Source organism: Amborella trichopoda, chromosome 11 (genome assembly GCF_054954075.1).
Source record: "Amborella trichopoda isolate Santa Cruz 75 chromosome 11, AtrichopodaSantaCruz75HAP2 v2.0, whole genome shotgun sequence".
Taxonomy (NCBI): domain Eukaryota; kingdom Viridiplantae; phylum Streptophyta; class Magnoliopsida; order Amborellales; family Amborellaceae; genus Amborella; species Amborella trichopoda.
In genome coordinates, this window is record NC_142346.1 from 38,061,198 (window position 1) to 38,076,811 (window position 15,614).

The 15,614-nt window shown below is 33.8% G+C and overlaps 1 protein-coding gene across 1 annotated transcript; it reads left to right on the forward strand.

Annotated features, from left to right (window-relative positions):
• The first annotated feature begins 571 nt into the window (after positions 1 to 571).
• On the forward strand, positions 572 to 14,227 carry LOC18436830 (cellulose synthase-like protein H1). Its single transcript, XM_006847052.4, has 9 exons — positions 572 to 881; positions 1,412 to 1,745; positions 1,900 to 2,034; positions 3,123 to 3,239; positions 7,528 to 7,740; positions 10,360 to 10,498; positions 12,214 to 12,410; positions 12,735 to 13,085; positions 13,491 to 14,227. The coding sequence occupies exons 1-9, from the start codon at positions 610 to 612 to the stop codon at positions 14,022 to 14,024; spliced, it is 2,292 nt and encodes a 763-aa protein (XP_006847115.2). The 5' UTR covers positions 572 to 609; the 3' UTR covers positions 14,025 to 14,227.
• Positions 14,228 to 15,614: the final 1,387 nt, after the last annotated feature.

The following is a 15,614-nucleotide window of genomic DNA, read 5'->3' on the forward strand; positions in this document are numbered from 1 at the left end:
TTTTTTCAAATAAAAAAAATTCCTCCTACTAGCTATTTTGCTCAAAGGAATAAGTGTATAGTTTGCTCGAGCAGAACCATTAACCCATAACCTAACCACAGCTAAAAATACTAATAATAAATAAATAAAATAAAAATCGGATTGAACCCTCTATGTGCTAGGAAAAAAAAAAGTCTCAACTACAGCTAAAAATAATAATAATAAATAAATAAAATAAAATTCGGATTGAACTCTCTATGCGCTAGAAAAGAAAAAAGTCTCAAGATTGTGGAGAGACCGATTAATTTTTAATGGCCGAGATCTAAGTGTCAAAAATCTCAAAATTCAAATTTTTTTCTTTTGAAAATAATCATCTAATAATTCTTAGATGGTCCCTACAATTTCAAACCAAAACAATCTTTTGTTTTTTTGTTGAATAAACTAAATCAATCCTCCCAATAGCTCTTTCAATGAGGGAGTAGAAGTACAAGATGCTCCCGCAAGTACATGCCCTCTTCTTAAACCACATGCCACCAAACCACCCCGCACGATCATGCCTATAAATAACTCCTCTTCACCTACTAAAACACTTGTCTCTCTAAAGGAAAGTAAGTGAAGAAACTGATCCCCATGGCTTCACAAAACTCTTCCCCGCCATTGCAACAGAGGCTCAAAGTTGATAGAAAGTTCATGAATGCTTTCTCCCTCCTCCTCTTGCTACTTCTCCTCTCCTTCATGTCTTATAGATTGGCCACATTACCCACCCTTGAAGGCTTGGAATATTGGTTTTGGGCGCTAGCTTTGGCCTGTGAGACTTGCTTCACTTGGCTCTGGCTTCTCTCAATCAATGGCAACTGGAACCCTGTTCTGTTCAAGACCTACCCTGAAAGACTCCCACTTAGGTATTTCACTTTAACAAATATATGAAAATTTGAAAATCTTGAAAATTGACGGTCTTAAAATGTATTACGAAATGCACTATTTCAAAAAGTTGAAATCCATTTTTTTTCATGTCTATGCGTGTCAAGATAATCAATTTGAGAATATTTAGACATCAAAACAACCTCTCCCCGTAAAATTTTTGAAGTAAACTCAAATTTGATTGTTTAGAGTATGTATAAACTTTCCCTTAAATTTAATTGTTTAATTAAACTGTAATCGTGCTTTTCTTTTTTTAATAAAAAAAGGAACCCCACCTTGACATGATTGTACGGACATACATAACAACCAAGTCAATCAGGGACGCTCACTAATTGAAGTTGTGGATACATAATATATATATATATATAAAATCCGTACACAGTACTTTGCCTATAGTCTTAGGCCGAGTAACTTGGCGGAGTCCAAAAACACTATAATATTTTTGATATTTTTAATAACTGGTTGTAGTCATGAATGATGATGAACCATGAGATTAATGAATGTTTTCAAGGTTTAAATCCGAATTGGAGTTACCGGCGATAGACGTGTTTGTGACCACGGCCGACCCATTCATGGAACCTCCAATTATCGTCATCAACACTGTGCTCTCGATCTTGGCCGTAGATTACCCTACGAGCAAGTTCGCAGTATATGTATCGGACGATGCATGCTCCATCATCACTTTCTACTCTCTGTCAATGGCTTCTGAGTTTGCTAGGACTTGGGTGCCATTTTGCAAGAAACACAATGTGAGTGTTCGGGCCCCGTTCATGTACTTTTCAGACAACAAGGCTGCCTCCGATTCTTTCTCACCGGAGTTTCTCTCAGAGTGGAAAATGGTGAAGGTATTTTCTGTAGGAAAAGTATACGAAGAGACCATAGTTTGCCATTCCTTTTCTCTTTCTGGTGAATAAAGACAGTCAGAAGTGAATTTTTGAGAATTTATACACTTATTCATCCATAGAAATGACTATGTATCAATGGTGGTTGTGTTTATAGAGTCAATATGAAGAACTATGTAGAAGGGTTTCAGAGGCTGTGAGTGGGTCTTGCAAGTATCATCAATATATGAGGAGTGAAGATTTAGCCTTTTTCTCAAGGATTGAACGTGGAGATCATCCTAGCGTAGTGAAGGTATGATTGTAAATTTTTTTATTTTTTTATTTTAATTTTTCTGGTAGAGTACGACATAATCACGCTCTATGTGTCTGTCTTTATTATATATACTAGTATTATGCACATGCTTGTACATCATAGGTTAAGGATGGGTCATTTAGAAAATATAAATTATAAAAAAATTAATAGATAATCTAATTTGAAAAAAAAATCAAATGCTGCTTTTTTATATATCTCCTGTAATAACCATATTGCAATAAAATTGTCCTAAAACTTCTCAATATCTCTCCTAAAATTTCTCAAAGCCTATATATTATTATCTACCCATGAGCTTTTTTACTTTTAGGATACCTACCCTACCTTTCTCTTGGGATAGGGTCCTTTTTATTCATGTGACATGTGTCAACCCTTTGAGTGTGTATGTGCTCATGTGTATGTGTATGGGAAATCATGTAAAGATTATTTACTTTTGATATAATGAAGTCACAATTATTCTTGTCTATTGAATTTTAAATTAAGTGGTTGTGAGTCGGACATTGACTAAATATAAAGTTCAAAGAATAAATTTCAAACTTCGTGATACATCCTATACTCGTATATGGGAGTTAGGTACCCCCAATGGCCATAACCGTCCCGTAAAAATGGACGCGTCAGATGAAAAGGCTATGTTTCTCTCTCAAGTGAAATTTAAAATAAATGGTAGCTTCTCTTGTACAACCCAGTGCCTGGCGAAGTTAGAGAGAGTGGTGGAGAGACGGAGGTGGTAACGTGGCATAGAGAGATGGTTTGGTTGTACGAGGGAAATTACCATTCATTTTGAATTTTATTTTGAAAGAGAAACACGGTCTTTTAATTTAGAGTGCCATTTTGCACAAAACGATCGTAGCCATTGGGCGTGCCCATCTTTTATATATATATATATATATATATATATATATATATATATATATATATATATATAAATGGCTCTGACATGATTTTTGAATATTGTTACATTATATTAGTATACGACCGTTACATAAAATCAATGACCATATATATAAATATTTTCATCTCTCCTTCTCCAGTATCTTCCTTTATTTGGGTATTAATGTTTTGTTTGGCAGGTAATAGTGGAGAATGGGGAGAAAGGGTCAGAAGGGGTAGGGCACCTCATTTACATAGGCAGAGAGAAGCGACGAAAGCATCGACATCACTTCAAGGCTGGGGCCATGAATACTCTGGTATTTCTCTCACCATGCCTTATACTACAACCAAAGCTTTGTCCTTACTTAAGATTCGTTCGCATGTTATACTAAACAAAACAAACATATTTAATGAGGAGTCTTTTATCCATTCCTTGACTGCTTCATGTCCTTGCCTTAAATTAAGGCCTAGTATACTGGGAGTCTCGTTGATGTAATGCAAGGGCCACCAAAAATGGGTAGACATAAAAGAACCGCCATCGATTACAACTCACAAATTTTCTAGAAAAAATTACAAAAATATAAGGGTTTTAAAATGGAAAAGAAACTATTTTAGGAAAATATAAAGAACAACACTTCTTTATTTTCAAGTTTAAAAATAGTTTCGTGGTTTCTATAAGGTTGCAACCTTAAACAATCCAATTAAAGCACCAAATTGTATCATAACTTGTAATTTGGGTGAAAAAATTATTGGGATTATCTCAAGGGAAAAGTTTATTCAAATTAAAGCCTACCTCAAAAAATTTCACTAAAAGAGGTTGTTTTGATGCCCAGATATCTTCAAATTGATCATCTCGACATCAAGATGTATGGACATGAGAAAATATAGATTTCAAGTTTTGGAAAAAGTGTATTTTGTAACGCATTTTGGGACTATCAATTTTCAAGATTTTTAGGTTTTCATAGATCTCTCGATCTACACTATTTTTGAAGCTTTAGACTTTATAAATAAAGATAAAAATATATTTTAAGGCTATCACAAATATTTTCAGTATTGAAACAACATTTCTCGATACTATTTGAAGATAGGCTCTATACAAACCGCTCCTTTATTTCAAAATCTATTTTCATATCTAATTATAAAATTTTAAACTTCAAAAATGGTTAAAATCAAGTAAATCTATAAACCTATGAAACTCTTGAAAATAGACGGTCTAGATAATATTTTCAAAGATGCATTATTTTTGAGACCCAAAATCTTTTTTTTCTCCATATTCATACATTTCGATGTCGAGATGACTAATTAGACTTTTTTCAACATTAAAACAACATTTTCCGATGGATTTTTGAGGTGCATCTGTAATTCTACATCTTAAGTTGAAACCTTATATGAACTTTTTCCTTCATAGATTTTATAGTTTATAATTAAACTAGTGAATTTTAAGGGTGTGGTTTGCAGGTTGCAATCTTAAACAATCCGATTAAGACGCACCTCAAAATTTATCATAAATGTAATTTTGATATAAAAAATTCCTAGGATGGCTTAATACTCTATTTTTATATCTAATAATAAAATTTTAAACTCTAATAATGGTTCAAATGAAGTAGATCTATAAACACGTGAAAATCTTAAAAATGGACGGTCCAGATAATGTGTTGCAAGATACATTATTTTGTGGACTCGAAATCTCTTTTCCTTTTCATATTCATATATCTCGATATAGAGATAATCAATTAGAGGGTTTCCCATCATCCAAATATCCTTTTATGATGGATTTTTGAGGTGCATCTTTAATTCTACATTTTAAAGTTGCAACCTTATATAAATGTTTTCCCTTTAATTTTATATCTCTTTGTTATATATTAGATTCGGATCAAATTTTAGTAGGTTGATACTTAAATTTAGTAGTTCAATACTTTTCACCATCACACATCTACAAAAAATATTTTGAAAAGAATTTAAATTAAATAAATTATCAAATCACCACATAATATATTGCGGGTATTTAGTCATCTATTATTTTAATATTATGTTTTACTACTTTTATAGGGTATGATGGTTTAAATTAAATAAATTATCAAATTACCACATAATATATTGCGGGTATTTAGTCATCTATTATTTTAATATTATGTTTTACTACTTTTATAGCGTGTGATTGTGAAAAATATTAACACAAATAAAATTGAGCTTAATATGTTGTATAAAAAAAGAAATAACATTAAAATATGTTTTATGCTATAAAAAAAATGAGACTAAACTGTAAAATATTAAATATATGAGATAATTTCAAAATAAAATAATATTTCTTTTAACCAAATAATTTTATGAGAAAATTTATTACTTTATGAAAATTGTTATTTATCTTTATAAAAAAAGGAATGAAATAAAAAAATATTTTTGTCATAATTTACGGAAAATATAGCGAAATAAATAAGGACAATTTATTTAAAATTTGTAATAACTTGATATAATAAAAAGACTAATTAGAGACTGAAATAGTTAGTAATTGAAAGAAATGAACTGAAAATTGTGACAATTAGGAAAATGAAAGCGATCTTATAATCCAGCATAACATGAAAATTTTACAAGTTGTGGTTTTCGCTAATAAGAAATAATAAGACAAAAACTGTTTAGAATGTGTAATACTTATAAATACTGAGCAATAATAAGAAAAAATTACATAAACAAATAGAAGGGAAACACATTCAATGGGACTGTTACCTTTGGTATTTTTATTTACTATTGAATTACAAAAATATTAATTTATAAGTTTTATTTTTCTTTCATTAATATACATAAGACATCTATATGACCATCCATTATTTTATGGGACAGATTGGGTGATCGAGAAACAACATATCTATAGGACAAGCGTAGTTGAGATGATGATGTTGAGATGGATGAGCGCCAAGACAAGAAAGAATCAGAGTTGGAATGAATATATGAGAGTGAACTTAGGTGTGGCTTCAATAGGCGATAGGATGATGGAAAGCAAACATCGATGGGTTGGCCATGTGCACTGTAGATGTAATATAGTACTAGTTAGAATGTGCGATTTGGTTCAAATGGAAGACTCTAAAGGGAAATGGGAAGGCCCAAAAGGATATGCATAGAAATAATGGAAAATATATGGTCTTTTGGTCCTATTACGGGTGTGGTCGTTGATAGAGAAGGTTGAAGGAATAAGATTCATGTAGCCGATCCCAAATAATTGGGATAAGGCTTGGATGATTATAATGATAGTGATGACGATATACAAAAGATCATATTTTAACTTTTATAAGATGATGGGGTTATTAATATTGAGAGTAGATTAGAAATCAAAAGCTATGTTTTGCAATGGGTTTCTTAAATGGATGTAGTTTCTATAAGGCGTAGGTTTTATGAAACAAAATAAAGTTTCACTTCAAATCCGTGCCTAGAAAGTACTTTAAGCATTGGAAGTGTCCATTGTGCCGCTAAAATCAATTTTCAACATTGACTATGACATTTAAGGCTAAAAACTGAGTCAAATCTTGCGGATCCATGAACTTCTTGTCAGGGCGAAATGGATTATTTAGATAATTTGTCACCATATATACTATTTTTAAGGCTTGAGATCCTACTTTTTCTCATAACCACATAGTCAAGGCCAAAGAGGCTTTCCAATGCCAGAGCTACAATTTTCCATGATTTTTGAGGTGAGGCTTTACTTATTTTGATAGGGTTGTAGCCTTATCAAAACATTTTTCCTTTTAAATACCATTATTCCTTAAGGGAAAAATGATGTATACCCCCTCTTTAAAATCATAATCCCAAATTGGCCCCATATCTATAGAAGTCTATAGATACTCTTTAAAATAAAAAAAAGAAAAATGTTTAGTCCGTCTCTTTACTTTTTTTATTGTCTAAACTATGATATTTACTTTTTCTTTTGAGCAAGATTTCTGTTTCCCCTACAACATAAAACTTATATGCTTCCTCTTATCCAAATTTCCATTCTGAATGAAGGCCTAAGATTGCCCCAATCACAATGTCAACTCTCTACACTATTTGATTTTTAATTTTTTTCTATAAATTATTTTGACACTAAATTATGTAGGTCCAATCCTCTATTAAACTCGCACTAGAGAAAAATATAAAATAAATATTTCTAATAAAATAAAACAACCAAAATAGTCTTAAAAATTTCAAGGGATATTTTGGTATATATTTTATCGAAAAATTATTTTTAATATTTTTTAATAGATGCACCCCAATGAGAAGTTGACACATTCCAAATTTCATATTCATAAAATTTGTATATAAAAAAGTAAAAATAAAATACATTGAGTTGTCGGATCTAAGATCAAACAGTGAGTGGCTCTCTTTGATCAAAATTGAACGGCTGGATGGAATGGAAAACATAGATCTTCTATGCTGCAGGGGAAGTATAGAAACCTTTCTTTTTTTTTTTTTCTAATAACTGTATCATACAAATGGAATTTGAGATGCTTTTTTTTAGATTGTGAACTTGCTTTCCTTTCTAAAAAGTACCATGTAATATTTAGACAGGATTGAGATGAGAAAATTAGTTAAATTTATATGGTAATAACATATACTAGAATTCTCTCATTTGTGCAGTTTAGAGTGTCTGGGGTGATGACAAATGCTCCCTTCACAATGAATGTTGATTGCGACATGTTTGTTAATAATCCTCGATGCTTCTATGAGGCCTTGTGCTTGCTTTTTGGCTTCGAAAGTGAACGCGATGCTGGTTTTGTTCAGTTTCCCCAAGTCTTCTATGGAGGCCTGAAAGATGACCCTTTTGGAAATCAACTGAAAGTCCTCTACCATGTGAGTTTAATCTCTCTCACTCTTATCCAGTAGGGTTACCTTCTGCATAGAAGCATCAAATATATCCTTAGCTTAATAAATATGGAATTTTATTCATGTAAACCGATGTTTAGAAACCTAGATTGGTCAAGTTAACCAGTCATCTAGGAAATTGGTTCGGATTGGTGAATTATTGATCCAGATCGGCAATTTGGCTGAGAGATTCGGCCAATAAAAAACATTGAAAAAAATAAAAATTGAAAATAACAAATATAAAAAATATGAGAACATGCTGATTCCCTTTCTTTATTTTTTATAATGAAATCAGTAACACTTTTTATTCCATCCAAAAAAAAGTTATTACAACAAATATGATAGCCCCATGGCCACAATTACAAGAAAAAACAACAAAAAAAAGAGCCAAATACAAACCCAGTGCGTATTCACCAGAATTCACAATTATATGACTATTACCAGTGACTTCTGACTTTGCTAAACCATCAGCCTCCATATTGCACTCCCTATATTGCAGTCCCTATAGATATGGCTAAATGTACATTCTATCTCCAAACAATAGTCATTCACCTCACGAATGTGAAACTTCGACGGATATGCAGATTCTTTTTTTTTATGTGGAACTTCCACAGTTGCAGATTCTTTTTTTTATCTATTAAATAATGTTTATAGAATCTCCTTCTACCGTAACTTGTTTTTGGAATCTTTTTACCAATTTAACCCCTTGAGGAACAGCTTTAAGCTCTGGCTGATTCTCAATTCCGATTGTGAACCGGACTGGTTCCCACTGATTCCGTATCTTGATCACTTGATCCAATCCGTATTGGTGTTTTTCAAACACTGATGTAAACCACGGTGGTTTTATTTGATGATTGTAACATGTAACCGTATATACCAATTACATAAGTTTCAAGAAAATGAGGTATGAAAAAAAGAGAGAAAACTTGGAACATGTTTACTACGTATTAAGTGGCGAATTTAAGTATAAACACTTGTGCTGGCAAACGTGTTCGTAGTTATGAAGAAATAGGAATGACAACAGGCTAGGCAGGCCACGGCAGCCTCAGCCAGGCCAACTATAGCCCTAGCTCGGCTCTTGTTCGCATGGACCGGCCCAAGCTTGCCCTGGCCCCTAAAAAGGCTGGGTTGGGCAAAAAACAAATGAAGATAAAATAATAAAAAAAGAAAAAGAAAACAGAGGGTCGGGCTGAGCCGAAATGGGCCAGAACTGACCTTATCTCGGCCCGCAGGCCACAAACTGTGGTGCATGCTATGCTCTTTTGAAGGGTTCTTAGGAATCCCTAGCTTGCAGAATCGGGAATCCTAAATATTGGGATCCCACCCAAGATCATGTATATGGGCTAAATGTAAAGTAGATGAATACAACTATAAATCAAGTGCGAGAAATAAAGCAAATATAAAAGAAACACACCATAACAACATATGATTTACGTGATTCATTACGTATGGTTACATCTATGGCCTCGATAACTAGAAATCCAATATTACAATGAATATTACAGTTTCAGGTTACAAGAGATATCTCTCTCCCTAAATATCGGTAAAAACCCCTCATCAATCTTCTCTTCTAAACTAGCTCTCCCGATCAAGTAACACTGTCGATAAATGTCTTCTTTTCCACCGTAATATCGCTATCGGAAAGATGACTTCGAGAGCATTCGAAAAATTTTCTCTCTCTGGAAGTGGAACTAAATCAACAAAAAAACTTCACAAGAATACAACCTCTATCTAAGAGGTCATGTCTCTCTTTATTGGAGACCCATCTCCTCTTTGGAGATCCATTGTCATAACCCCCAAAGGGGTGAACCACAAAAGGATGGATATTATATCTTCTTTGACTATCTTATTTATATATGCGATTGTATACAATGAGACCATTTATCTTTGGAATAGGGAGGTCACAATTACTCACAACCATCCGATATGAAATTTGATAGCATGGATGTGTCACAAAATTTGAGAAAATTTATTTTAAACTTTGAGCTTGGTTAATGAAATAAATGTATCCACTTAATTTCACATCCAATAGTCAAGATTAATTGTGACCACCTTGAAAAAAAAGATAAATGCTCTCCTTATATAATTTCCCTTTATATATATATATATATATATATATATATATATATATATATATATATATATATATATCACTTTCTCACTTTTTAAAAAAATCCATGTTTTTTTTTTTTTGCTTATATATATATATATATCACTTTCTCACTTTTTAAGAAAATCCATGTTTTTTTTTTTGCCATAATACCCTTTATCTTTTAAAAAAAAAATGAGTATATCACCAAAACCAACACCCCCCGAGTTGCCAACGCTACGAAGAAACAGGCTAACAACCATCATCTAGATGAAAACAAATTTGGAAACGACCAAAATTCCCATTACTGCTTCTAAAAGATAGGCGTATTTAAAATAAATTCCAAAACACTGTTTATTCCAATCGTATTTAACTATATTCCAATTTCCAAAGAATTGTTTATTATATAACGAAGTGTGACTCCTCTTCTACATATTACAGATCGATAGCTTAATTCTAATTCGAAATTTGGAATGTTGGTTCATCAATTTCTAATTGATAGCGATTTTATAATGCAGACATTAGGGCGAGGATTTGCAGGGCTTCAAGGCATGCTGTATTCAGGGACTGGTTGCTTTCACAGAAGAAAGGCTATTTATGGAGCACAGCCCCCAGAGCTACCCAATGGAAAAGGGCAACTAACAAAATACATGAATGGTACTATATTCATTTATTGGTTTAATGTTCCAATTAGTTTTCCTTAAGGGTGCGGTTTCTATGAGTAGTCCGACTAATATGTGCGTATACGCCCCCCACTAAAATTCATTTTAGATTTTTTTTTTCTAATTATTTTTTTTTTTTGTAGATTCGGCCAAAACGATCATAATTATAAAAATAAATAAATTTTTAAACTTAGAAATATAATTTTTTATTATTTTTTATGTGCCGTCCATATCTTATTTATGAACAATACACTTTTAGATAATGTGCATCTTTAGGATGGATGTTTGTAAGTCAGCGGGCTCTTGAAACAATTTTCATTTCCTTAATGCATTCAATCAAGGGAAAGGTTTCTATACTTCCACTACAGCATAGAAGATCTATGCTTCCCCTACCATCCAACTGTCCGATTTGATCAAGTGAGCCACTAACCGTTTGATCCTAGATCCAATGCCTTAGAGTATTTTATTTTTAATTTTTTAATATAAATTGTATGAATATGAAATTTGAAACTACCATCTTCTCATTGGGGCACACCTATAAAAAATATTAAAAATAATTTTTTGATAAAATATAATGACCGTCGTTTTATTTTATTGAAAATATTTTTTATATTTTTTACAAATGTGAGTTTAATAGAGGATTGGAAGCCCAAAATTTAGTGTCAAAATAATTTATATAAAAAAATAAAAATAAAATAGTCTAGAGATGTGATATTGTGATTGGGAAAATCTTAGCCCTCCATTCAGAATGGACGGTTGGATAAAGTAAAGCATATAAGTTTTATGTTGTAGGGGAACATAGAATGGACGGTTGGATAAGGTAAAGCATATAAGTTTTATGTTGTAGGGGAGCATAGAAAGCTTTCGCTTCAATCAATTCTCTCTTTCTTTTCCATTATAAAATAGTGTTTGAGGCATGTGGTCAAACAAGTTTAGGGCAAGTTTGGATGGACCACTAAGTGAGTTTTGTAATATGATCTTCACCCACCTGTGCAGGAATATTAGCACAAGTTTTGTATCTATCGATTTTGAAACCCTGCTTGAGTAGAAAACACCACTAATTGTAGTAGGAACCCTAAACTTATTTAGTGATTAATTTCTTGATTGAATAAACATGTGCATTCAAGATGATTAAGTGCCATGCACAATGTTAATACAAGCAGAAAATACCTTTTAAGGTGTTTCTTTTGTTTCTACGGTGATTATAAGCACCTCGTGCATAAATACAACTTTGAAAAAGTGTTTAATTTCCAATCTGAATTGTTGATCTGGATAGGAATCAATCAGGATCGAACCGGTTCTGAGATGATAAGGGACCAGCCAATTCCCCCCCTAAAAAAATCCCCTTTTATATTTTCTCCTTTTTTAAAAGTTTGTCTTATAGGTCCCCTTAATTCCCCACCTTATAAACCCTTTGATTTGTATTTTATTTTATTTTTTAAAATATTTTTTGAATCACATATTTAGATAAATCCACATCCAATCCAATCCGGATCATTGATCCAGCAATGTGACAAATCTGTAGGCAAAAGATCTACCCCACTTAAAACACAGTTAGAAACCAAATAAATGCTTTGTATTTCTACAAAAATGGGCCTCAAACATACATCAAACAATACCTTTTTGGCTCAACAAAATGCCACACGTTCGAAACCAAGCACCACATGCTTTACAAATATCGTTTATAAAGATTATTACCTATTTTTGCAGGATCAGATGAAGCTAAAATGGAAGAACTGGAAAGCATATTTGGACACTCTGAAGAATTTTTAAAATCTGTTGTGTGTATCCTCTCAGAAGATGGATACTTGGGCTCCTATAACCCTGTTAGCCTTGCCAGCACCCTAGAAGCCGCACATGAAGTTGCTCAATGCACATACGAGAATCATACACAATGGGGAGACAAGGTGATTTTTCTTTTGAAACAACTTATATAAAGTTGCAACAGTTAAGGTTGCAACCTTAATTGTTCATTTTATTTGGATTTTGTAAATTTAACTCTCATCTTAAAAGATACGTTACTTTTCGATTGTCTTAAAAGACATGTCAAATGGTTAGCCATTTCTCCGATTTGTCCTTTGGTCTTGATTTTAAGATATTATCTGTGAGACATGAATCCAAAATTGCTATGTAAAGAAATCTAGTTTGTTAAATAAAACATCTATATTTTATGAAGAAATACAAAAGAAAAATTGAAACTTAATTTTATATTTCATCCATCAATATTGCAGGTGGGTTTGGTTTATGGATCTACCACTGAAGATGTACTATCAGGACTAAGATTGCACTCCATGGGTTGGAAGTCTGCTTCTTGCACACCCGAACCACCAGGCTTTCTCGGGTGCGCTCCCTCCAGTGGCCCTGAAAGCTTGACCCAAAGTAAGAGATGGGCCACTGGCCTTCTGGAAGTCCTAGTCGGAAGCCACAGCCCGTTGCTAGCTGTTGTAACAAAGAAGCTCCAATTCAGACAGTGCTGGGCTTACATAACGATCACTGTATGGGCCTTGTGTTCCCTTCCTGAATTGTGCTATGCAACACTTCCTGCAATTTGCATCCTCACAGGGAGATCCTTCTTGCCCAAGGTACATTGTGGTGCTATAATGAAATATTAGGACTAATTTGTAGCATATGTATGAATATTTAATACTAAGAGGTCTTAATGTACGTTCTCCTAGGAAAATGATGTGTTAAGTGGGATGATCTTAGTATTCTTTTCATATTTATTGGCATAAATAAATCCATTTGAGTATCATTTCATGAAATGAATACATGTGCTTGAATCCCAAGTTCCTTTTCCCAATACATATTCAACCTTTTGTTATCCATATTTCAAAATTAAATTCTTTGTTTTTCTCTATTTATTTCAGCATTTACGTATTTGTTGGTTCATGACCCACGACTGTTGTATTGTGCCTGAAGCTTGTTGGTTAATTCTCATGTATTTTTATAACAGTTAAGAAGCTCTGATCCTTGTGATTATGCCACAGGTAACTCAGTCAGATGCTTTGCTTCCGATCAGCCTCTTCATCTTGTTCAACCTTTACAGCATAATAGAGTACTGGCAAATCAAGCTTTCACTAAGGGAGTGGTGGAATAATCAACGGATGGCGAGGATAAATTGCACGAGTGCATGGCTCTTTGGCCTCTTTGATGTGATCCTCAAGCTCCTCCACCTTTCAGAGACTGTATTCGTCGTCACCCCAAAAGATGACCATGGCTCTTCTGGTGATGAGGCCAAAGACCGTGGCAGGTTGACCTTTGACTCATCCCTGCTCTTCTTGCCACCCACCACTCTCCTCCTCCTCAACTTGGCCGCCTTGGGGGCCGGCATTCCGATGTTGACAAGTGGTGACATCTCATTGGTTGGAGAGATGGTGTGTAGCGCATGGGTAGTTGCTAGCTTCTTTCCCTTTGCAAAAGGGCTGGTGAGGAAGGGCAGATATGGATTGCCTTGGTCTACAATTTTCAAATCAGGTGTCATAGCATCCTTCATTGTACATGTTTGTAGATACATTGCATAGAGGGCATGGCTTCCTTCATTTCACATGGGTCTAGACAGGTTCATTCAAAGAGTTCTACACCACATTTAATGAAACATTTGCATTGGTTTACTGTCTTTTAGAGCTCAATTCTATGTAAGCCTTGAAAGGAGGCTCCATAAAAGAGTGAAGAATGTAAAGAGGTTGGCTTACGATTTTGAATGAAGCGCTGCGTCTCTTATTTACTCTCGATAGTGCATGAGGAGGTCTCGACTCCCCGCATTGTGCTCTCTTGTTGAGTTTTTCTCAGTTTTTTCTTTAAAACGCAATTGTATTTGTTAGGTATCAGTTGCTGGTGAATTTCCAACTGCGTCTAGTGGTATCAGAGCATCAGAGCAGTTGATAACAAAAGACTATCTTCTATCCAAGTTCTTGCTAGAAAAAGATAAGCCTTCCAAGACATCTATCCAAGTTCTTGCTAGAAAAAGATAAGCCTTCCAAGACATGGACTGATCAAACTAAACTAAAAACCTAGAATAAACCTATATGTAACAGTTAAACCTAAATAAAAATTCTACCTACATCTCTAAAATTAAATTTTTGTAACAACCTGATATACATAAAAAAAAAAAAGAAACGAAGAAAGACTACAAAAAAGTAGAATTTTCATTTTCTATTTTGTAAATACGGAGGAATTCAATCCATTTCAGTACAAGATACATTTGAGGTACTTCTACAACAATCAGGAGGTTACAAATGAAACAATTACGTCTAATCCTTCGACAAAGCATGCATTTCTCCAAATACCATGGGCAAGACATATGGTTTTTTGTAGGGGCGGCAACGGACCCATCTGGGATCTGTGTATGGGTCCAACATTTGAATCCGGTGCGTCAGGTCCGGGTCCAAAACCTGGACCCAAACACTATTCAGGTCTGGTTGGAACCGACTCGCACCCGTAAACTGTTAGAAATAAAATACTTCAAGCCCTATTTGTTTGGGTGTACTAAAGATTGTCAATTCATAATCATCTTTAGTTATTAAACGACAAATACAACGGCTGGAAATCTAATGACTGGTGATTGTGACCTTGTTGCCTATAGTTTGGGTATATGATGGTAAAGAAAGGGCAAAAAAACAAAAAAAACAAAAAAACTCATAGTGAGAATGGCAATAGACCTGACCAGTCCCGAGACACGATGGGTATGAGTATGAGTCCAACTTTTAAACCTGACGGTCGGGTCCAGGTCCAAAACTTGGACCCAAATACATTCGGATCTGGGTTCGGGTCCAACCAGATCCGACCCATACCCGAACTGTTGCCACCCCTAGTTTTCAGTTCTTCAAAATTAATAAACATTTCAAGAACCGTTCAAATCTTGCAGAGAATGTGGGCAAAAAAGATCAAAACCAAATGACCGTCTACTCCCATCTCTGTTGCACTGACTACAACAGAGCACCTTGCATGTTGCATTAGGTTTCCTAATGCAGGGCGCTAGCAAATGAATCCTTACAGACCCCAAAAGTGACTACTGAAACTTGTAACTGAAATTTTCAACTGTCCACACACAACAGATACAGAGTAATAATAGCCCACAAATGAAATACCAAGATTATTTTGTTACTATAATA

Bases quoted from the DNA above. Each gene is read 5' to 3' on its own strand.
- LOC18436830 (XM_006847052.4), top strand. From the start codon at position 610: ATGGCTTCACAAAACTCTTCCCCGCCATTGCAACAGAGGCTCAAAGTT. The intron at 2,035-3,122 runs GTATGATTGTAA...TTTGTTTGGCAG, and splicing joins ATCATCCTAGCGTAGTGAAG to GTAATAGTGGAGAATGGGGA. The intron at 3,240-7,527 runs GTATTTCTCTCA...TCATTTGTGCAG, and splicing joins CTGGGGCCATGAATACTCTG to TTTAGAGTGTCTGGGGTGAT.